The sequence below is a fragment of the Populus euphratica genome, unplaced genomic scaffold, assembly GCF_000495115.2.
Source record: "Populus euphratica unplaced genomic scaffold, PopEup_1.0 scaffold66.1, whole genome shotgun sequence".
In the NCBI taxonomy this organism is placed as follows: Eukaryota; Viridiplantae; Streptophyta; class Magnoliopsida; order Malpighiales; family Salicaceae; genus Populus; species Populus euphratica.
In genome coordinates, this window is record NW_011499944.1 from 242,134 (window position 1) to 265,549 (window position 23,416).

The 23,416-nt window shown below is 33.7% G+C and overlaps 4 protein-coding genes and 1 long non-coding RNA gene across 14 annotated transcripts; 4 read left to right on the forward strand and 1 right to left on the reverse strand.

The window, feature by feature from the left end:
* The first annotated feature begins 7,051 nt into the window (after positions 1-7,051).
* Positions 7,052-13,354, forward strand: LOC105137322 (alpha-L-arabinofuranosidase 1-like). The gene is made up of 18 exons (XM_011043029.1): positions 7,052-7,204; positions 7,697-7,911; positions 8,042-8,096; positions 8,418-8,629; positions 8,774-8,895; positions 8,975-9,122; positions 9,483-9,552; positions 10,115-10,260; positions 10,388-10,433; positions 10,528-10,580; positions 10,771-10,915; positions 11,375-11,493; positions 11,607-11,678; positions 11,753-11,856; positions 12,147-12,203; positions 12,310-12,502; positions 12,780-12,923; positions 13,034-13,354. The coding sequence occupies exons 2-18, from the start codon at positions 7,726-7,728 to the stop codon at positions 13,181-13,183; spliced, it is 2,022 nt and encodes a 673-aa protein (XP_011041331.1). The 5' UTR covers positions 7,052-7,204; positions 7,697-7,725; the 3' UTR covers positions 13,184-13,354.
* A 2,297-nt stretch (positions 13,355-15,651) lies between these two features.
* Positions 15,652-16,963, forward strand: LOC105137377 (putative pentatricopeptide repeat-containing protein At1g12700, mitochondrial). Its single transcript, XM_011043104.1, has one exon. It carries the CDS (start codon positions 15,662-15,664, stop codon positions 16,961-16,963), a length of 1,302 nt encoding a protein of 433 aa, XP_011041406.1. The 5' UTR covers positions 15,652-15,661.
* Positions 16,964-17,009: 46 nt separating this feature from the next.
* LOC105137321 (alpha-L-arabinofuranosidase 1-like) lies at positions 17,010-20,678 on the forward strand. 10 transcript variants are annotated; one of them, XR_844543.1, is made up of 7 exons: positions 17,010-17,150; positions 18,312-19,150; positions 19,425-19,482; positions 19,659-19,703; positions 19,813-19,998; positions 20,103-20,235; positions 20,385-20,678. XR_844543.1 is itself a non-coding variant. In XM_011043028.1 (5 exons), exons 1-4 carry the CDS (start codon positions 19,263-19,265, stop codon positions 19,994-19,996), a joined length of 375 nt encoding a protein of 124 aa, XP_011041330.1. In that variant the 5' UTR covers positions 19,158-19,262; the 3' UTR covers positions 19,997-19,998; positions 20,071-20,090. The 10 variants fall into 10 exon arrangements, 1 of the variants encoding a protein (XP_011041330.1); XR_844545.1 differs by having other exon boundaries at positions 19,032-19,150; XR_844546.1 differs by lacking the exon at positions 17,010-17,150 and having other exon boundaries at positions 17,887-18,405; positions 19,032-19,150.
* LOC105137320 (uncharacterized) lies at positions 20,010-20,378 on the reverse strand. Its single transcript, XR_844539.1, has 2 exons — positions 20,294-20,378; positions 20,010-20,258 (listed from the first exon to the last, which is right to left on the reverse strand). It is a non-coding gene; the product is annotated as an uncharacterized LOC105137320 (long non-coding RNA).
* Positions 20,679-21,193: 515 nt separating the features above from the next.
* LOC105137378 (DELLA protein GAIP-like) lies at positions 21,194-22,347 on the forward strand. The gene has a single exon (XM_011043106.1). It carries the CDS (start codon positions 21,505-21,507, stop codon positions 22,345-22,347), a length of 843 nt encoding a protein of 280 aa, XP_011041408.1. The 5' UTR covers positions 21,194-21,504.
* Positions 22,348-23,416: the final 1,069 nt, after the last annotated feature.

Sequence of the window (23,416 nt, forward strand, 5' to 3'; positions counted from 1 at the left end):
AAAAATAATTTTAAAAAATAAAAAATATATATTATTTTGATATATTTTCAAATAATTTTTTTAAAAATAATTATTATAATATTTTCAAACATTCCTTTAAAATATAAAAATATATTTAAGAGTGGTTCAGTTCATGCTCGCAAAGTTCGGCCTAACTTGGCTTCTGTTAGTAAACTCAATGACTTATTATCTCGAGGTGTGATTTTAGCTAAGTTTTATATCAGATTGTTTTTATATTAAAATAATATTATTTTAATTTTTTTAAAAGAAATTGTAAAATGATATGTTGTCTTAAGTTTTTTTTAAAAAAATTAAAACTAAAATTAATCTATTAACCCGAAAATTAACATACTAAATTCACACCCCTAGCCTCGAGTCAAGTGCATCTTACAACTATGGCTCAGTTTTTAGCATAGATACAAAGATTAAAATTTTTACAACTATGGCTCAGTTTTTAGCATAGATACAAAGATTAAATTTTTTTTATTAAAATTAACAGGAGATGCAACTAATTTCAAACTTTCTCCTTGTTATGGAATTATAACTATACTAAATGATTTTGAGTCAATACAAGATGGCATAGTCACATGCTACTGCTGCTTATAAAATAAATATATTTAATAATATTATAATTATGAAGTAATATTAAATAAGTAATATAAACTAAAAGTATAATGAAGTTAATATTTCATAAAAAAAAAAGATTATGTTGATAATAAAAAACTTAGAGACTAAACATAATAATTTATAGTAATTTACAGTATTTTGTGTGGAAAAATACAGTATTTTTGCTACATGATTTAGCTTTTCTGTTATGAAAAAGCAAAAAAAAATACAAAACTAAATTCTTTATCAACTTAATATTAAAAAAAATCGACAAAGATAATTTGAAAAGGAATCATTAAAAAAACCATTTAGAGAAATATTATAGCAATTGATAATGTTTTATGAGGAAAACTATAGTGTTTTTTTCAATACAATCGACAAAGATAATTTGAAAAGGAATCATTAAAAAAACCATTTAGAGAAATATTATAGCAATCTATGGTGTTTTGTGAGGAAAACAACAACGATTTCCCTATATGATTTAGTTTTACTATAATTATAATTTTTAACTAGCTCAATATTAAAAAAAATTGATAAAGATAATTTTGAAAAAAAATCATAAAACAAATCATGTGGAAAAACACTGCAGTAATTCATAGTATTTTAAAAAAAATTACAAAACTAAATTCTCAATCAACTCAATATTAAAAAAATAAAATCAATAAAGATATTTTTAAAATTTAAAAAAAAAACACAAAAAAAAGAATTAAAAAACCATGCTGGAAACACTATAGCAACTTACAGTGTTTTGTAATGAAAGTTACAATATTTTCCGACATGATTTGGTTTTATTTGTAATGACTTATAATTGTAATTCTCAACCAGTTCAATATTAAAAAAATAAAATTGATAAAGATAATTTAAAAAAATCATAAAAAAAACTATGTGGAGAGATGCTATAACAATCCATAATGTCATATGAAGAAAGCTACAATGTTTTCCTCACATGATTAAGCTTTATTACAAAGTTAAATTCTAATCAGATTAATATTATAAAAATATTATAAAAAAACACAAAAGAAATTGAAAAAAATCATGTAAGAAAAAACTATATTAATCTATAGTATTTCCTGAGAAAAGTTACAGTGTTTTTCCCACATGATTTAGCCTTACTTGTAATTGTAATTCGTAAGTAGCTTAATATTAAAAAAAAAATACAAAGACAATTTTCATATGAAAAAAAACTGTATTAATTCATAGTATTTTGTGATGAAAATTACAATGTTTTCCCTACATGATTTAGCTTTACTTGTAATTATAATTCTTAACTAATTTAATATTAAAAAAAATAAAATTTACAAAGAAATTTTTTTAAAAAAAAACAAAAAAACAATGTGGAAAAAAACAATGTAGCAATCTACAATAATTTGCGAGGAAAGCCATATTGCTTCCCTCACATATTGTAATTGTAATTCCTAACCAACTCAATATTAAAAAATAAAATCTAAAAAGATGATTTTTGAGAAAATCATTAAAAAAAACCATATGAAGAAATATTATAGTAATCAACAATGCTTTAAATAAAAAAATATAAAACTAAATTCTCAATCAGCTCAATATTAAAAAATAAAAAAGAAAAATATAATTTTAAAAAATAAAAAAATAAAATAGAAAAACCATGTAGTAAAACATCGTAACAATCCATAGCATTTTAGGAAAGAATTGCATAATTTTTTTTTAACTAGCTCAGTATTAAAAAAGTAAAATTAACAAAGATTATTTTGAAAAAAATAAAAAAAATAATGACAAAAAAACAAAAAAACAAGAGGAATGCACTGTGGATTACTGTTGTAATCCACAATGCATTGGGTATAGGTGAATAATGAATTCCCCATGCGCTTTAACTTATTACTTAATAACTTTATTGTTTATATTAATAGAGCTCTTCCTTTTCTTCTCTGTTTTTTTTTCATCAATTGCCTCATTTCCCTTTCTATTTTTTTGTTCGCCTCCCTTTTTTATTTCAAATTTATTGTTTTTTTTTAAAATTTTATCCTCAAATTTTTTTAACAATTGTCATAAGTCAAGTTAAATGAATCACATCTCTAATGCATTTAATTTCAAACCTAGTCTAAGCAAGCTATTTATATGAACAATTAAGCTCCTCCTTTTTTTTCTTTTAATTGCCCCCCCTCCCCTCCTATATTTTTCCATTCTCTCTTTTTATTTTTGTTCTTTATTTTTTTTCAATTTCATCCTTATCTTTTTTTTTTTAACAATCATCTTAGTTTTTTTATATATATATATATATATTGGTCAAGTTGACTAAATTACATAAAAACAACTCTCGTGTAATTTAATTTCAAACTAGGCTAGGCAAGCTGTTTATATTAACGATAAACCTTCTCCTTTTTTTTTTCCAATTGCCCCTTCCCTCTTAATTTTTCTACTCTTTTTTTTTATTTTAAATTTGTTAATTCTTTTAATTTTATCCTAAAACTTTTTTCAATAACTATTTTGAAGTATTAATCAAGTTGAATGAATTACATCAAAACAATTTTTAGATGGTTTAATCTCAAACCAAGCTAAGCAACGAGTCGTGTTGTTAAGTTAAATTCATTATTCATTATTTATTTTTAATTTTAATCTTGTATTTTTTACTGATCAATTAGGATATTTTTGAGGTAATATTAAGACAACTCGTATATAATTTAGTTTTAAATCTATATTAAATAAAAAATTAAATCAAAAGATTTTAATATTGAATCCACCAGCATGTTTAATAAAAATATAAAAAATTCTTTATCATTTAAATATTTTTTATTATATTAAAAAAAACTAATTTGAATTGCATTAGCGTGTCGCGTGTAAACTAACAGAAACTACATCGTTTGTAACCCGAATTTAATGAGAGGTCAAACAGAGGAGTCTGTCAAGGTGTTTTCCGAAGCTAAAATGACATTCGTAATCTTCGCAATACAGCTAGCCTTTATTTATTTATTATTTTTCACGTAATCTGCTAGTATTTCATTTGAAGGGATGCAGCAGACACCTACCCAAGTCGTCGTCATCATCAAGATCAAGTAGTAGATGTGACAAATGACCTAACTTGAAGCTGGCTCGATACTCTAACACGAGAAATTTGTGATCTAGACACTACTCAGGTGAGAGGTTTCCGGTTAACCGGAAAACACACTCACTTGAAACCTTACCAGATCGGCACTAATTAACAATTGTTTTTAAATAGTAACAACAATGTTTTAATAAAAATAATTAACCTAGTAAATTGCGAGTTCACATATCATTTCTCAAATCAATTCCTGTATTAACAAATATGATTTAATATACATTTGATATTACGATGATTTTTATGTTTATGGATTAAAAATTAAAAAAAACTGTAAATTATAATGTTTTTCTTAACGAAGATTTCATGACTGGGTCTTTAACAGAATCCATGCAAAGTTATAATATATATATTAATTAATTAAATATTTTTAAATTTCTGGTAGCGAACAAAACACAAATCGTGCAATACTAAACCGTATGATCAAATGGAGCTTTACCTAATTATTATGAATCTATTTAGCATTCATAGTTAACAAGATGTTTAAGAAAATGATCAATATTATTTTTTAAAATATTTTTTATTTAAAAATATATTAGAATGAATTTTTTTTTTTAAAATTCATTCTTTGTAATAAAACACGATGGTTACACGATGGGCCAAGGGAACCCAAAGAAGAAGATAGAAAAACACCATGGTTACACGGTGGGCCAAGGGAACCCAAAGAAGAAGATAAGCACTATCCATGCCTTGCCTTAGAGTAAAGAGTTGGCATCCCAAAAGCGAGCGAGCCAGCGCGCACTGAGTTTTGTCTTTCTGGACATGAATTCCATAATGGGCAAGGATCAATATCTGCTGCAGATGCTAGCACCCAATTAACAATACTATTTTAGGGTTTGTAGTGGTGATTTCATGCTTGCACTCAAAGCTCAACATTTGACCTTTTCATTCCCTTGCTAGCAAAGAAAAACCCTTCTACTCAGTTTCTTCCACAATGAGCGATCAAAATCATAACACTGTCAAGAATCACGGGGCTGTGTTTATTTTTTCTTAAAGGCACAAATTTACATGGAGTGTAAGCATATAACATCACCATAGATTCTTGTGAAGATGTGAACTCAGATGCCTATAGACTCCTCCTGTACATTCAAACTGATGCAGCCAGGAACTAGATTAATTAGAATTGAGAAAGATAATTAGATTGAGGCTGAGGGAAAAGGGTTTGAGAAAAAATCGTAAATAACAATCTCGTTGCTAAATTTAGTAGTATTAAGCATAAACCCTAATCTTTAAAGAGGAAAAAAAAATAACTACAGGGTTAATATAGAATCTATCCGTGGTTAGAGTTCCAAAACTAAGTAAAATAAATAAATTAAGAAAGGAATAATTTCCCAGAAACTTCTGCATCAAGCACTTTATTGTTTCACGTTACTATTTTTGTTTTCTTACCAGTTTTTTTTGTTTTATTTTTTACGAAATGAAAGGAGATGGTGAACGCTTGCACAACATCTATTTCAATTCTAAAATACAAAACTAATATATTGAAAATCATCATAAAAACATGATTTAATAGGAGGTTAAATCAGACACTCAACAACCTCTAAAGAGTGGAATCTTTTGCAAATGTTATCAACTTATCATGCTCTTCATGTTGGTTAATAGCTTGTAAGTCTTGGATTGTTCTTTGTGTGATGAGACAGATGAAAGGAAGGGAAAATGGGGAAGGGAATGAAGAATGAGATTTTATGCAGTTTAGAACGCAAAGAAAAGGTGACGAAAATGTCATTAGCTTCAACAAAATCTCTTTCATGGACTCATTGTTATCAAACTTGTCGAGATGATCCAAAAGGGACTCGGCTCATACAAAACCTTGCTGGGGTTGGGTTTGATGCAAATTTAGATAAAAATTAACTTGGTTAAATTCAGAAAAAATTAAGAAACATTTATTTTTTTTAATATTCAAAAGATTGCTGTTTAAATTAAGTTTTTTTTTAAATTAAAATAATGTCATTTTAGTTTGTGTAATTCAATCTTGCTCGACTTGACTATCCCTTTCAGAAATTGATGAGAATAAAACAATAAATCTGGAAAAGAATATTTACAGAATTTTTATTTTATCTTGGAATTTAGATATTTCACAGTCGATAACAAAACTTAATTTCTTTCCCTCAAAGAGAAGCCACTCAATTTATTTTCCAATTTTACCATAAAACTTTCACTTTCAACTGTCAAAAATATCTCGTCAGTTATGATATTGCTGTAAATCAAATATATTTTTCTCTTTTTAGGAGAGGGGGGTTTTGGAATTCATAATTTTCTTCTTGAGAGAGGTATAAAATGTGTTCTATTTTATCTTTTATTTAAATAATATTTTGTCATTGGTGGGGAATGGAGAATACGTGTCCCCTTATCCTTTTTGTTTTTAAAACATAAAAATTCACTATTTTATATCTTTATTTCTCTCCCTGGTTCAATTAAATCTATTTATGTTCCTTTTATATCTGTTTTTTTTTTTAATTATAAAACACTAACCAAATACAACCAACAAAATTGTTTAAGGTATTTTGAAAGAAAAAGAAAATTATTTTCTTCTAAAAGAGAAAAAAAGAAGTAAATCTAGACCATAAATTTATATATCTTCTATCATTTCCTCTTTAGTCTTTAATTAGTAGACATTTTAGCAATCAATTAGGAACCTTCACCATTTAAGTAATGTTTGCTACAAAAGGTAATGTAGGTCAAAATTTCCCCTCCATTATTTATTAAAACATTTATTAAACATGTTTTGCTGAATTTTTATGGAAGGTTTAAGATATATTTGAGAACATGGTGTGAATCATATTCTTTTAAATTTAAATTTTTTAATATTTTTATATTGATTTAATATTTCAATGTTAAAAATAATTTTTAATTTTTTTTAATATATTTCTATATAAAATACATTTTAAATCGCCACCATTACTGTAATCATTACTATAATCGTCAACACATTTTTAATTAACAAGGAAGAGATGATGTCACCAATTGATGACAAAAAAAAAAACACTCAGCACGCATAAGATATTTTTTGCTATGCATTTCCCATAAAACATAAAATGGAAATAATTGATGGGGTCGGTGTCAAGTTGATATACCAATAGTAAAAAAAAATAAAATAAAATGATAAGGAATCGAAGAATTTGCCTCGATTTTACTTTTTAGTGGAGTTTCCTTAGTTAATGAAGTGACATTTTAGTAATATTTATATAAAATTATATAATATATTAATTAACTGAGTATTTTTAAATATAGAATTAAAACAAAAGTTCTTTGGCTTGCACGTGCTGTAAAGACAAGAAGTGGAAGAGAGTGGGGATCTCACAAAGTGAGTAATTTCATGTTCCTTGTAATCCACTGCCAAATGTTGTTGACGTGAAAGCAAGGCAAACAGAGCAAGCGTATTGTACGCGCCCATCTCCTATTTATAAGTACGAACTAGCAACTCCCTTCATTTATCCATATATAGTTATCATCAGTCAACACTTCCACTCATCAGCAGCTGTCTCTAAAGAACCAAAGAAGGAATTTTGTCTGTTTGGTCCTTTGTTTCAGGTAAAGTTCTCATCTTTAATCCTTATTTCTTCAGAATTCAATACTTTCACTAGTTGGGTTTTTTTTTAAATGTCTGTGCATGTTATGTTTGCATGGAATTCTGGTCATGTTTTGGAGTAAAGGTCAAACTTTTGATCATGTGCCTGGGAATTCAAGATATTTGGAAATATGATGGCAGGAGTCTGAGTTTTTAGAGTCTTGACCTTGGTTTTTGCTGTTATTTTATGGGGAGTCAGTCCAAATTATGATGCTGTGGTCCACGGGAATGATGATGGGGTTATGATTTTAAGGTATAACATGTCAGGTGACGTATCATCTGACAGATAAGTCTTGCTGCTTTATTTGATTCTAATCCATCTTTTTGGTGCTAATTGAAGAGAATGAGTACGAATTAGTTTCTTTTGTGAATAGAGAGAGATTATGGAGCTGTTTCTTTTTGGGGTCTGATTGCTAAAGAAGTAGCTGAATTGGTACTTTTTGTTGCTGTATTAGGGTGAGGCAATATTGGATGTGGTAAGTGAATGGGTGAGAAGATGAGTAGTTGCAAGGCCTCTTGCAGTGTTCTTTTGGTGTGCTTCATTGTTGGTCTTTGTTCTGTGTGCCCATGTTCTGCTGCTGAAGTTGATGCAAACCAGACAGCAAACTTGATCATCAATGGCTCCAGTACCCGGCCTATTCCTGAAACACTCTTTGGAATTTTCTTCGAGGTTAGTTTCTTACTTTCAATCCAGGAATTCGATTCACGGCTGGTTAGTTTATGGTTTCTTAATTTAGACTACAATGCATAAACAAGGATGCTGAGCATTGATAGAGGGCATTTTCTGAAATGGTTTTTAGGAGATAAACCATGCTGGAGCTGGTGGGATATGGGCAGAGCTTGTAAACAATCGGGGTAATTTCCAAATCTATTAATTTCTGCAAGTGAAATGAAGAATGAAGAGAGGGAGGGAAGTTTTAAATTGTGCAAAAGGCCAATTTCAGTAAAAACTTGACTTCCAGTTCCAAGATTGCATTATTTGAAATTTTATCCCTAATTATTCAGTGCTAAGCTTTCAATTCTATCAAAAAGAGCACTGATAAAATATTTACACTGTTTCTGTGCGAGTTATGATTCTCGAGGTTTAATAGGAACTTTGATTATGAAGCATTCAAAACTTTCTAAATTTATCTGGGTATTTTGGATTCACATAAACCTCTTTGATTTGTTTCCTAGGTTTTGAAGCCGGGGGCCAAAACACTCCCTCAAATATTGCTCCCTGGTCTATCATTGGTGATCAGTCATCTTTAATTGTATCTACTGACCGTTCTTCTTGCTTCGAGCGAAACAAGGTTGCTCTCCGAATGGATGTGCTCTGTGACAGCGAGGGCGGTAATACTTGCCCAGCTGCTGGAGTTGGTATATACAATCCAGGGTTTTGGGGCATGGTGAGAACTAGTTGACACTACATGTGATAATTTATTTGTATGCATTTATTGAAGAAAAAATTATTTTGTATGTGTCTCTCATATTTGCCTGCGTGGAAAAGCTGGAAATCTGACCCTTCTGTTTTCGACTTCTCTTTCCTTCAGAATATTGAACAAGGGAAGGCCTATAAAGTGGTTCTTTATGTCCGTTCTCTGGGATCAATCAATGTTTCTGTATCATTGACGAGCTCAGATGGGTCGCAGATATTGGCATCTGCCAACATTGTGTGAGCACCGATTGTTTTTTGCAATGAATGATTCTTTTTTACTAGGAGTTTGTGTTTTTCAAGCTTTCCTTCTTCGCAGAGATTCTGATGTTTCAAACTGGACAAAGGCTGAGGTTCTATTGGAAGCCAAAGGAACAAATCCTAATTCAAGGCTTCAATTGACTACATCCAGAAAAGGTGTAATATGGTTTGATCAAGTGTCAGCTATGCCTCTGGACACATACAAGGTATTTGTTATTGTTCAGCACCTATCTCCAAAAAGAACAAATTTTCTCCATGCAGTTTGGAAAGTTCAAGCCCTTAGCAATGTAGAAGATAATATCTGTATAGAGGATGAGCATGAGCAGGATCTGGGCTTTAAATTATAACTTGGGGATAAATTTAAAATTGGAAACAACTTTGCAGAAGTTGGAAACCATACATTCTGGTTACATGTAAACAAGATTTAAGCTTTGATGGTTTATGGAGATAAAACTCTGAATTTGTTGGTCTGCTATTATGTGAACTCCTTTTTTACAGAGATTTCATGCCTGGTTCAAAAATTCCAATTGTGTCTCAGTATCTGTATGACATCTGTTTTGCCACAGGGGCATGGTTTCCGAAATGAGCTCATTGAAATGATCGATGATATAAAACCCCAATTTGTCAGATTTCCAGGTAGTTATGGATTTTTATTCATGAACATGTTTTGGCTGAGGTTATGAGAATTTGTATCGTGGAATCTGGGTATCATATATTGCACAGGGAAGTCTATTGCTCCGCTTTCTTATTATCCCTGGCTACAACTGTTTTACAATTGCAAATTCTTGCTGCATTTACTGAGGTTTTGCTTCAGGGCCTTTTCTCTTCACTGCTCACCAGAAATTTTGAGAGCGTGACCAGGATTTTTTATTGTCTTTTCTTTTTGTCTTTTTGAGAAATGAATTTTGAGTCATCAAAATCCTCATTTTTTTTGCTGGAGCAAGCATTTCAAGTCTCTTTTCTTTCACTTTCCAAGCATTTCACATATTCCTGGAGTTCTCTTTTCTTTCACTTTCCAAGCATTTCAAACCCTAAACTGCATCCTCCAAACTCCCAATCTGGAGCTGCAGAACCCTTGCTGGAGCAAGTGTTGGCTTGATCTAACACCACAGTTTCTCAAAATCAATTCATCATCTGTTTGACTAGTTGTAGTTCAGATCTTACTGATGGGGTATTTTTTCCAATCATTTGACATTAGGTGGCTGCTTTGTTGAGGGTGAATGGTTGAGAAACGCATTTCGCTGGAAGGAAAGCATTGGACCCTGGGAGGAGAGACCTGGGCACTTTGGTGATGTTTGGATGTATTGGACTGATGATGGACTTGGATACTTTGAGTTTCTTCAAGTAGGTATCTTAATTTGTCGTGAAGGTGCACGATTATGTAAACTCTAGCCTGTGCAGTGCATTGGAAATTAGAATCGCTCACTCTGTCGCTTAAGAAGAAATAATTTACACTTACTTATTTCTGCAGTTAACTGAAGATCTTGGTGCACGGCCAATATGGGTGTTCAACAATGGTACTTTCGTGTGCTTCATTTCTAGGCATTTCCATTTTTTCCTGTCTGGCTGAACTCTTTTTCACCTACCTTTTTTGCTTTATTAATCTGGCAGGAATCAGTCATCAAGATCAAGTCGATACTACTGCAGTCTCACCTTTTGTACAAGTATGCAAATCCAGTGCTTTCTTTTATCCATTGACACAACTGAAACAGATCCAGTCATGTTTAGATTAAATATGTTTCGTGATTATGAAATTAAAAAGAAATAAGCTAGTGAGTTTTCTTTTTGAATCTGAACTTGTACATAACTTTTTCATTCTATATCGTTTTATAACAATGATTTTCTCAATTCCAGGAAGCCCTTGATGGTCTTGAGTTTGCCAGAGGCGATTCTAATTCTAAGTGGGGTTCTGTCAGAGCCGCAATGGGGCATCCAGAGCCTTTTGACTTGAAATATGTTGCTGTTGGGAATGAGGATTGCGGGAAGAAGAATTACCGAGGTTTGTGCACCTTTTGAATTCATGCTTTTGTCTGCACACAAGAACATGCATGGCACACAAACCCTGACATGCCTATACAAATCTATTTGTTGCATTAGATGCAAAATTCAGTTTTGAGTCCATAGCAAGCAGCATTTACTTCTAATTTGAACTAGTCAACCTCTAGTTATATGATGTGTTATTGAGGTGATATGACATTTTTTTTTCATGTAGCATTACTGCATCACTCATTTTTGCATTTATCTTTTAGGGGATGTGCATGTCAAATGATATATTATTGAGATTTAAAAATTGTGTTTCTATGATATGGTCTTGTGATCTCAATTCTGAATAAAGTTATATTTGACAAAGATTTTCTTCACAAAAAGCGTCTGAAGTTCTGCAAATGTTGCTCTTCACTCCAGATTAATGAAGATAGACCACTCTCAGAACTCAAATTCATGTGCTTTTTTCTACCAGGAAATTATCTCAAGTTCTACAATGCCATAAGAAGTGCCTATCCCGACATCAAAATAATCTCAAACTGTGATGGGTCTTCTCGTTCTTTGGATCACCCAGCTGATTACTATGATTATCATGTAAACATCCTGTCATGATAGCTTTGTTTTCTTTCTGGTTTGCGGTATTGTACTTTTGCATATTTTCATTAGTCAGAAAACACATGTTAATCCTCTTTTATTCTTTGAACTAGGTTTATACATCTGCCAGCAACCTGTTTTCAATGACTCGTCAGTTTGATCGCACATCCCGCACTGGTCCAAAGGTGTGTAATATGCTTCTTGACAACATACTGACTAATATATGTGACAAGTAGTCATGGGATTTGCTATTTCTCAGGCTTTTGTGAGCGAGTATGCTGTGACTGGAAAAGATGCGGGCACAGGAAGTCTTTTAGCTGCACTCGCTGAAGCTGGATTCCTTATTGGGCTGGAAAAGAACAGGTTTGTCATAGTTGTTCCAGCACTCTTTAAGATATTTGTCAATGTGAAAACCAGTGATTGACGGTCTGAAAGTCTTGATGCCCCCCCCCCCCCCCCCCCCCCCCCCCCCCCCCCCCCGAGTGAACAAATTAATAAAGAACACCTTTCAAATATTGAGTTCAAAAAGTTCCCAGATCACCATTCATGATAGTTCTGGTTCAAATTTGATGCCATGGACGAGGTATCCTTTTTGTTTTTCCATACTCATCATGAAAATTCGAATTCTTGAAGCCTTTATTTCTCCATTGCAGCGATATTGTGGAGATGGCAAGCTATGCACCACTTTTTGTGAATGCCAATGATAGGAGGTACAAATCTCATTTTATTCCTCAAAAGTTAATTCAAGCATGCACGGCAAGGAACATCATTTTCTTTTCAAGTTACTCTGACACTGGAAGGAACTTTTCTATGAAGGTGGAATCCAGATGCGATTGTCTTCAACTCGTCAATGCACTATGGAACTCCGAGCTACTGGGTGCAAAAATTCTTCAGAGAGTCAAGTGGAGCAACTCTTCTTGACGCTAAACTACAAACAAATTCCTCTACACTTGTTGCATCTGCAATTACCTGGCAAAATTCAGATGGCAAAACTTACCTGAAAATAAAGGTGTGCTAATACCAGCATAGCTTGCAGGGATCATGCCCTAAACACCAATTTTAAGTTTTTATCCTTTTTTTTTTAATCAATGCTGCAAGTTCGAATCCTTTTCCAATTTAAGAAATATGGCATAATCCATCGAGTCAACTTTTGTGGCCTTCCCAGCATGACATGCTTGCTGCCACTGGCTGACAACAAACACAAACACACGTCAAATCGGTTTGTAAGAGTTTCTGTTTGATATTTTTCAGCCAAGTTCTTACTTTCAGCGAAATTTATTTTTCAGATTGTGAATTTTGGGAACAGCAAAGTGAATCTCAAAGTTTCCATTGATGGATTGGGGCTCAGCTCACAATTGTCTGGATCAACAAAAACTGTGCTCACTTCTTCTAACTTAATGGACGAGAATTCCTTCGCGAATCCAAAAAAGGTTTCTGACATCTGTCATGACCCTCATGAATTTTCAATGGCCTCAGAACCTTTCAATTCCAGTTTATGTAGCAAATCTGCTAACTGTCTTGGCTTCTTCACGTAATGCAGGTGGTGCCAGCCCAAACTATGATCGAGAATGCTGACAAAGACATGGATGTTGTACTCTCTCCATATTCCTTAACTTCATTTGATTTGTTAACAGAATCAAACAATATCAGGATGCCACAAACTGATTCTCTCTCAAGATCATCAATTTAGAAAAATAAATTAATACATGATGTGTAATTATAGGAAACAATCTAAATAATGTTATTTGTGGCTGGCTTGTGTCTTTGCCTGCTATTTATGTTAATTTTCGTTGGCTAATCTCACCTTGTAAAATATATCTATATTGTTGCTTTTCAATCAAACCTGTTGTGTGAATGTCTAGTCATGGCTGAAGAATCTTTCATCCACAAAACATTAAGGTACCGTCCTTTTGACGGTATCCTGCCAATGAGTCCCCCAACAAATGATTTTCTCATTCAAGTCCTCCATCTAATTAGAACAGCTAATATCACGCAATTGCCCAGATTCAAATTTAAAATCACAATCAATTGAGTCCCAGTAAGCAACTAATTCCCCCCCACACTAAACCTTTCTTAGTTTGTTTTATTCTGATTTTATTTTTTCCCTCTTCTGATTTTGATTATTTTTACACTTATAATTGAACATATTAATGTTTTGACAAAAACCCTGTATTTATTTATGAAATCTACACAGAATAGAAAACACGTCATCACTTTCTCAATGAATGTTAGCAAAAATACTTCATTAATAACAATTCAAAAGGAAGGAAAGAGAGAAAGAAATGAGAGAAGAAGGCAGGTTCATCCGAGCTCAGAGGAAGAATGAGAGAAAGAGGAGAGGAAATGAGAAAGAAAAGAGAGGAGAAGAGGGTCCAGCTGAACTCGAAGAGAGGATAAATGAGAGAAGGGCAAAAGGAAAGGGAGGAAGAAATGTGAGAAGAAGGCAGGCCCAACCAGGCTTAACACAGGCCTAACCACGCTGAAAGGAAGTAAGAATGGGCAAAGGGGAAGAGGAAAGAGATGAACAGGTAAGAGGATGAGGCAGGCTAATCAAACTAATGCTAGCACAATCAAGGCTCTTAAAAAATAAAAATAAAAATTAATATTAAAAAATAAAAAATATTATTTTAATAAATATATTTAAAACAAATTCATTATATATAGATGAAAATGAACTCAAACCCTATTTTAATTTGTCAAGTTTCAAGATAGAAAAAACATATTGAGTGTTTTTGATAAAAGAATTAATCTAATTAGATCAGCTAATATCACTCAATTACCCAGATTCCAATTTAAAATCACTATCAATTGAGTCCCAGTAAGTAACTAATTCTCCCACTCTCTCTCTCTCTCACTAAACCTTTCTTAGTTTGTTTTATTCTGATTTTATTTTTTCCCTCTTCTGATTTTGATTATTTTTACACTTATAATTGAACATATTAATGTTTTGACAAAAACCCTGTATTTATTTATGAAATCTACACAGAATAGAAAACACGTCATCACTTTTTCAATGAATGTTTGCAAAAATACTCCATTAATAACAGTTCAAAAAGGAGGAAAGAGAGAAAGAAATGAGAGAAGAAGGCAGGTTCATCCGAGCTCAGAGGAAGAATGAGAGAAAGAGGAGAGGAAATGAGAAAGAAAAGAGAGGAGAAGAGGGTCCAGCTGAACTCGAAGAGAGGATAAATGAGAGAAGGGCAAAAGGAAAGGGAGGAAGAAATGTGAGAAGAAGGCAGGCCCAACCAGGCTTAACGCAGGCCTAACCAAGCTGAAAGAAAGTAAGAAATGGGCAAAGGGGACGAGGAAAGAGATGAACAAGTAAGAGAATGAGGCAGGCGAATCAAACTAATGCTAGCACAATCAAGGTTCTTAAAAAATAAAAATAAAAATAAAAATAAAAAAAATATTCTTTTAATAAATATATTAAAAAAATTCATTATATATGGATGAAAATGAACTCAAACCCTGTTTTAATTTGTCAAGTTTCAAGATAGAAAAAACATAAAGAGTGTTTTTGATAAAAGAATTATTTTTAAAATGAATTTATTTTATATTTCTATATTAATTTTTAAAATTAAACCAAAACACGTTTATATGGTTTCAAATTTCAATATCTATCAAAATAATGTCCCTCTGATTAAAAAAAAAAAAGGTTTGAAATGTTGCCCTTTCAGCCTAGGTTAAGCCCTTTTCTCTTCAATTCTTTGTTTTAGCCATTCATCTCTCTCCCTTATTACACAGTGAATAAAAACCCACCCTTTCTCTGCCATTCTTCTCTCCCACTTAAAGTGGTGATGATGATGTCCATGGCAATGGCATTGAAGCAGCAAAGGGTTTTAATGGCTATTTCTTCTCCTTCAACTTCAACCCTTCTTGGGTTTCACTCTCAGAGAAGCCAAGCTGAAACGGGTATGATTTTCTTTCTTCATACTTCCAGTAGTAGAAGTGGTAGGCCAAAGTACCAAAAGGGATGCTCTTTTACAAACATTGAAGATGCCTTGTGTTGCTTTAATCTCATGGTTCATATGCATCCCCTGCCTCGTATTATCGAATTTAATGATTTTTTATCAGCTCTTGTCAGAATCAAACATTATGGGACTGTGCTTTATTTGTCCAAACAAATTGAATTGCTGCAGATCGAACGTGATGCTTTTTGTCCAAACAAATGGAACTTGCAGGAATCTCTCATAATGTTTATACCTTTAACATCTTGATTAATTGCTTCTGCCACTTACATGCTGATTCTGGGTTCTCTGTGTTGGCCAAAATCATTAAACTTGGTTTTGAACCCAGTGTTGTCACTTTTTCTACCTTAGTTAATGGGCTTTGTGTTGAGGGTAGAATTGCTCGAGCTGTAGAATTCTTTAATGACATGGTGGCAAGAGGATATGAACCTAATCTACATACTTATAATACGATTATCAATGGTTTGTGTAAGATTGGAGATACCTCTGTGGCTGCTGGATTGCTCAAGAAAATGGACGAGGCAGGTTGTGAGCCGGATGTTGTGACATACAATACAATTATTGATAACCTTTGCAAGGATAGACTAGTCAATGAGGCTTTAGATATCTTCTCTCAGATGAAGGGTAAAAGCATTGAGCCAGATGTTATCACATACACCTCTTTAATGCATGGCTTATGCAATTCAGACCAGTGGAAGGAGGCTTCAGCGTTGTTAAATGAAATGATGGGTCTGAATATCATGCCGGATGTAGTTACATTCAGCATGTTGATTGATACACTGTGTAAAGAAGGCGAGGTTTCAGAGGCTCAAGGTGTATTAAAAAAAATGACAGAAAAAGGTGTGGAGCCTAACATTTTTACTTATAATTCATTGATGGACGGGTACTGTCTCCGAAGGGAAGTTGTTGAAGCGAGAAAAATATTGGATGTTATGATAAGCAAGGGTTGTTCACCTGATGTTCTTAGTTATAGTATTCTGATCAATGGATACTGTAAGACCAAGAGGATAGATGATGCGAAGCAGGTTTTTGATGAAATGATTCATCACGGCCTAATTCCCGACACTGTTAGTTACTCCAATCTTATAGGTGGCTTGTTTCAAGCAGGGAGAGTTTTGGAAGCAAAAGAGCTTTTGAAGGATATGTATACCCAGGGCCACTCCCTAAATTTAGTAACTTACTCAATTTTGCTTGATGGCTTAAGCAAACAAGGTTACCTTGATCAGGCATTGGAGATATTTCGAGAAATGCAAAATAGTTACTCGAACCCTGAATTGGTGATCTATAATATCTTAGTCGATGCCATACGCAAATCTATGAAGCTTGAAGATGCAAGGGAGCTGTTTTTGAAACTCCATGTCAAAGGATTGCTGCCTGATGTTCGAAGTTGGACTTCAATTATCAGCGGACTTTGCAGAGAAGGATTGCTAGATGAAGCATACAAAGCTTTCAGAGAAATGGAAAGGGATGGCTGCCCACCATGCATATGGTTGTTCTTATAATGTTATTGTCCGAGGATTTCTCAAGAACAACCGTGCATGGGCAGAACAACTTTTTCAGGAAATGTTTGATAGAGGATTCTCTGCAGATGCCCTGACCAGAACCTTGGCGGCAGATATGTCGTCTAAAGATGGCAATCTTGGTTTGAAGAGGTTGCTCGGTGAATCTGAACGTTGTCAAGGTGAAAAGGTGATGTAAATCTTCCTTACCCTGTGCTGCTAGTTGTTGGTGCAAATATTACATGACTTCTCTTGGTTCAATCCTGTCAAAATTTTAACAATATTCACTTTCTTTTGTTTCATGTAGTTGTTACTCTTTAGGACTGGCATTCACCTATTCTAGGTTATATATTCATGCTAGCTCTTTTATGTGTATCCATAAATATAGTGTTGGGTAGATTACCTGAATGAAAGTCATTCAAGTTTTCCTGTAAGTTATTAACTTATTTAAATGTTTATCATCTTGAATGACTTCAAAGACTCTTTTGCTTCAAGCACCCCAGATTTCTTCATACATCAATTCTTGCTGAAAATAATCCCTGTCCTACTGTATTTGCTAGATTCTTGGTCATTGTGAATTTCTGTATGAGGATGGATGCTACTCCCACTTTTACAAATAAAAACAAAAGAATATGGGTATGATGCCATTGAGTTTTGTTTTGTTTATGCTTGTTTGTTTGATCTTTTGATCTGTTTGTGGATTTGGGTGATATATTAATGGTATGTTACCTGGAAAAGAACTTTAGATCTTAGTGTTCAGTATTCTAGAATTCGCATCAGAAGTTTGAGATCAATTAGGTACAAGTGTTTATATAAATTTGTTGTTGATCATAGTTAAGCAGTGAAAGCAATTTAATTTTTCTCTAAGTGATTAAACCTTTTTGAATTTTCATATTAAATAACTTTCAATACATGTACATGTATGCTATCTTTTTTGTTTCCCATGATGGTTTCTTTTGTTTGTGGATAGGATCGTATGTCTTTTTATTTGTTGAATATATGCATGTTATGTTTTCAAGAAAATAACCCTGTATCTTGAAGTTTTATGTTGTACAGTGGGAATTAAACTTCTTGTGATTAGCAACTAGGCAGGTGGGATTTGAAAGAAGAATTTTGATTTGCATAGGATGATTGAGGTCATGTGCACAAAGGGATATAGGCTGGCCATTTATGATTGTTTTAGCAAATTGCTGTTATAATTATGTTTGAAGCTGAGGTATTGATATGCTGGCAGTAATACTAAAACATTCAATGCTAAATGCTTGATGCTTATGAAATTGAGAGTTGAATTCCTTGTAATTATTGAGAGTAGGCAGCAGAGTGATAAAATTATTTGAACATTTTCATGCAGGAAAACTAACATCAATCTGGTGAATTATTCCTGTGAAACAATTGCTGTATGATGTTTCTTTGAATGACCATACGTGGAGGATAAACATGATGTGGTTAGAACTTTCCAGAATCATACTTTATGTTCTTATCTATTTTGCTTTTCTCTTTTTATTCTTCAAATTGAGAAATCAATCCTGTGTATTATGGATAATTATTTTACACACTTCTTACTGCAGGCAGGATAAGATCCATTTTGTAGAAAAGGAGAAATGAGAGAAGAAGATGCAAATTAGTCTTGCATAGAACACAAACTCTGACATGCCTATACAAATCTGTTTATTACATTAGATGAAAGAATCGGTATTGAGTCCATAGAAAGTAGCATGTACTCCTAATTTGAACTACTTACCCTCTATTTAGATGCTAGGTTTTTGAGGTGATATGACATTGTTTTTCGTGCAGCATTACTCATCTTTGCTTTTTTCTTCCAAGAGACCTTGTGGTAGTTGGGTTTTACAAGTTTGAAACTAAGATGTGTTTGTCAAATGATCCATAATTGAGATTTCAAAAATGAATTGCTATGATATAGTCACCTGATCTCAATTCTACATTAAGTTAAATTTGACAAAGATCTTCTTCATAAACATTTGTCTGAAGGTCTGCAAATGTTACTCTTCACTCCAGATTCTGGAAGATAGACCAGTTTCAGAACTCAAAGTAATGTGCTTTTTTCTACCAGGAAATTATCTCAAGTTCTATGATGCCAAAAGAAGTGCCTATCCTGACATCAAGATAATCCCAAACTCTGATGGGTCTTCTCATTCATTGGATCCCCCAGCTGATTACTACGATTTTCATGTAAACATCCCGTCACAATAGCTTTGTTTTCTTTCTGTTTTGCAGTATTGTACTTGTGTGTATTTTCATCAGTAGGAAAACACAATGCTAGTTTGATCGCACCCTGTTTTCTATGACTCATAAGTTTGATCGCACATCCTGCACTTGTCCAAAGGTGTGTCATATGCCTTTTGACAACATACTGACTAAAATATGTGACAAATATTCATGGGATTTACTATTTTTGAGGCTTCTGTGAGTGACTATGCTATGACTGGAAATGATGTGGGCACAGGAAGTCTTTTAGCTGCACTCGCTGACGCCGGATTCCTCATTGGTCTAAAAAGGAACAGGTTTGTAATACTTGTTCCAGCAATCTTAAGTTATTTGTGAATGTGCTATTCAGTGATCAAGGATCTGAAATTTTTAATGCCTTCCCACGTGGAGGGGGGTGAACAAATTAATAAAGAACGCCTTTGAAATAGTGAGTTATCATTCTATTTGATGCCATTTCTGTGGTATTGTGTAGATGGCAAGCTGTGCACCGCTTTTTTGTGAATTGCAATAATAGGAGGTCCAATCTCATTCTATTCCTCAATAATTATTTAAAATTCAAGCATGCATGGCAAGGAATATCGTTTTCTTTTCAGGGTGCTGACACTGAAAGGAACTTTTATATGAAGGTGGAATCCAGATGCAATTGTCTTCAACTCATCAAATCACTATGGAACACCGAGCTACTGGGTGCAAAAATTCTTCAGAGAGTCAAGTGGAGCAACTCTTCCTGACGCTAAGCTACAGACAAATTCCTCTACACTTGTTGCATCTGCAATTAATTGGCAAAATTCAAACTTACCTGAAAAATAAAGGTATGCTAATACCAGCATAGCTTGCAGGGATCATGGCCTAAACACCAATTTTAAGTTTTTATCCTTTTTTTGGTCAATGCTGCAAGTTTGAATCCTTTTCCAAGTGTGAATTTTGGGAACAGCGAAGTGAATCTCAAAGTTTCCATTGATGGATACTCATGATTGTCTGGATCAACAAAAGGTGCGCTCACATCCTCTAACGTAATGGACGAGAATTCCTTCGTGGATCCAAAAAAGGTTTCTGACATCTTTGACATGACCTTCTGAATTTTCACTTTAATTTAGTATTCAAGACCCATATCTGAATTTTCAATGTCCTCAGAACCTTTCAATTCCAGTTTATGTTGCAAATCTGCTAACTGTCTTGGCTTCTTCACGTAATGCAGGTGGTGCCAGCACAAACTATGATCGAGAATGCTGACAAAGACATGGATGTTGTACTCTCTCCATATTCTTGAACTTCATTTGATTTGTTAACAGAATCACACAATATCAGGACGCCACAGAGTGATTCTTTCTCATGATCATCAAATTAGAAAAATAAATTAATGCATGATGTGTAAATATACGAAACAATCAAAATAATGTTACATGTGGCTGGTGTTTTTGCCTGCTTTTTATGTTAATTTAATAGGCAAATTTCACCTTGTAATATATATATATATAGTTTTTTCAATGTCAAACATGTTGTGTGACAGTCAAGTCATGGCTATAGAACTTTTCATCCATAAGGAACCATATTTGATGTTATCTTACCAATGGTGAAAGGAGGGCCTGCAGCCTCTAAGGTTGACAGTGGATGGAAGAGGCTGTTTAAAAATTAATTAATATTTTAATTTTCAAGAAAATTGGAGTGCAAAAAAGAAAACTTGAACTTTCTGTTCGAATGTAATATTTCTCTGTCAAGAAATTTTTAAAAGTAGTTTTTTAAATTTGTGTTGAAATCGTTGATGTTATTCAAATAATGATTTGTGAAAAACTGTGAGGAGTGGAGTTTAATTAGTGAGATTTTAATTTTATTTTTTACATATCATTAATTAAATTACCATAAATTTTGGTGGTTAGCGGCAGCCTCCCTATGTTTTTTCTAATGTAAACAATATGTTATCGCGAGGTTCAGTGTTTTTAAGAATTAAAAAGAAATTGATTCGCAAGTTATTTACTTCACAATTAATTCACCGATCATGGGCATATAAAAGCAAGGAAAAAGCAAGGAATACCAATTCAATCAATGGGTCCCTTGCTTAGGTCCCTCCATCATCATGATTCTGTAAGATTTTTCCTTGGATTTCTAAGAACCACTAAGAGCTACTTTAATTCAGACCTTTTTAAAAAAGTGAACAGATCTGATGGAATGGAGGTCCAGTTGAATGACGCTATCTTCAAAGTGAACTGCAGGTTCCACGAAGGAACGTATGCCAGAAGCAAACGGGGTTGACTATAAGAAGCGAAGAGTGAAAGAGTCATTTGCCCTCCGATTCCATTGATCAAATCTTGTTGCCTTCGATGGCCTATCTTCTCCTTTACAAATTGGTGGTGTGTGCTAAGGCGATTGAAGGTGGAAGCCTGAATGTTGCAGATTCACTTTTGGCAGAAATTCAATCTCTAGCTTCTAAAGAAGAGAGCATATGGACGAGGAAAGTTGTCAAATACTTCGCTGAGGCTCTTGTCCGGCGAGCCTATGGAATTCGTCCTCCATGTATTTTTCCCTTGCTATCAGCCGCATGCATGTATGTTCCTTTCTACGCGTTTGCTAGAATCACCAGTAAACATGCCATTGCTGATGCCTTGAATTCGGGAAATAAACGACTCCACATTATTGACTTCTCCAATTTCGGCGATTATTGGCGGTGGCGTTACTTAATTAAAGAACTCGAACAGCATTATGGTGGCCTTCAATCAGTCCTAATAAGCAGTATCTCACCAAAACTGTCAAAACACTCTTGCCATCCCCGTTTCCACCGGGGATGGGCTGAGGGCGGAAATGTGGAATTGTGGGGATGGGCTGAGGGCGGAAATGTGGAATTGAGGCACTTGATATGCAATATTCCGTATGGTATTGTCAATTGTATTTCCGAACTCAGAAGGAAAAGGGAGGATGAGATTGTGGTTGTGAATTGGAATTTTACACTCCACAAACTGCTTGCACAAGATGGGGCAATGGAGCAAGTGCTTTCAAAAGTGAAGGATTTGGGAGCGGACATCATGGTAATTGTTGAGCAAGAAGCCAATCTTAACAGCCCTTGTCTTTCGGAGCGGCTCGAACAATCATTCCAATACTACTCCACTATTTTTGAGTCACTGGAGGAAGATTATGGTAGCAACGCCTTATGGGACTGCCTCAATTAAGGATGACCCCGACATGCCCTGATTACCCAAGGTGAGATTTAACCAGCAACAATCATACACCAACGTTTGAGGCAGGGGATCGTGTGTGATCTTATGCATAACTTTCTTCCCTTTTTTACACGAATTTTCATATCTCTATTGACGTATACAGCAACCACAGTAAAACTATCAGCCACACTACCTGCATTTCTACGATTATGCATGCATGCCGATGGGGTTAATACTTTGCTAGCTTTTTTTCAGGTTTCCCTTCAATTGAATTATAGAGTTCAATGCATATTTATGGATGCGGAGCTTGAGGAAATTTCTCTGATCAACAAAAAGCCAAACATTGACTTAAGAATTTAGCATTTTGATTTAGAAAAAACATGCCATACATCACAGATTTTGACATTTTGCTTTAAAGCATGGAGTTTACATTTACTTAGATTTACTTTGGGATAGAACCTCAGTTGAAGGAGATGTCAGGTCTTTGAGTGGTTCCATTCTCTTTTTTTTTTTTTTTTTTCAATTGATAATTCAGCTCATTTAGTCATTGAAGATGGTTCTGTCGGTTTGAGAGAGCCACAGTCAATGACTTGTAGAATTTGTCAGAATGAGAAGACTGAGTTCCTTTTTTTGCTATACTGTGATGTGTAAAGGTCAGCAAGCATGTGGAAATGGAAAACAGATGATATTGGGATTCATTTATGCTGCTGTTGGATATTAATTTGTTTAGTTTTTGATGTCGTCTGTTTGCTTCTTTTGTTGGATCCTATTCATCTATACTTTCGAGGTTGCTTTTTTCTCTTTTGTTGGTTGGGGGATATCATCGTCTGTTTTTTATATCTGTCGTGCCTGTATCTAGCATGTGCATGCAGACTTCAAACTTCATGGGTTCAGCATTTTCAATTCTTCAAACCAAGGCTTTTTTTAGTCAGTTCTCTGATTTTCTTATTTGCGTTGTCTGGTTTGGTTGTCCTGCTTTTGTGCCCAGTCATTGTTCTTTATTATTTTGCAATTCTGCCTGGCAGACAATGAAGGGCTTCTGGTGTTTTTCCTACTGATTTGGTGTCTTGCTTCTGCTCCT

What these genes read in the sequence shown, in the direction of transcription:
- LOC105137377 (XM_011043104.1), top strand. Translation starts at nt 15,662, where the DNA reads ATGGAACTTGCAGGAATCTCTCATAATGTTTATACCTTTAACATCTTG.
- LOC105137322 (XM_011043029.1), top strand. Translation starts at nt 7,726, where the DNA reads ATGGGTGAGAAGATGAGTAGTTGCAAGGCCTCTTGCAGTGTTCTTTTG. An exon ending in TCTTTGGAATTTTCTTCGAG is followed by an intron (nt 7,912 to 8,041) that starts GTTAGTTTCTTA and finishes AATGGTTTTTAG; the next exon opens with GAGATAAACCATGCTGGAGC. An exon ending in TTGGCATCTGCCAACATTGT is followed by an intron (nt 8,896 to 8,974) that starts GTGAGCACCGAT and finishes CCTTCTTCGCAG; the next exon opens with AGATTCTGATGTTTCAAACT.
- LOC105137378 (XM_011043106.1), top strand. Translation starts at nt 21,505, where the DNA reads ATGGCCTATCTTCTCCTTTACAAATTGGTGGTGTGTGCTAAGGCGATT.
- LOC105137321 (XM_011043028.1), top strand. Translation starts at nt 19,263, where the DNA reads ATGACTCATAAGTTTGATCGCACATCCTGCACTTGTCCAAAG. An exon ending in CATCCTGCACTTGTCCAAAG is followed by an intron (nt 19,305 to 19,378) that starts GTGTGTCATATG and finishes ACTATTTTTGAG; the next exon opens with GCTTCTGTGAGTGACTATGC. An exon ending in GTGAATTGCAATAATAGGAG is followed by an intron (nt 19,704 to 19,812) that starts GTCCAATCTCAT and finishes TTTTATATGAAG; the next exon opens with GTGGAATCCAGATGCAATTG.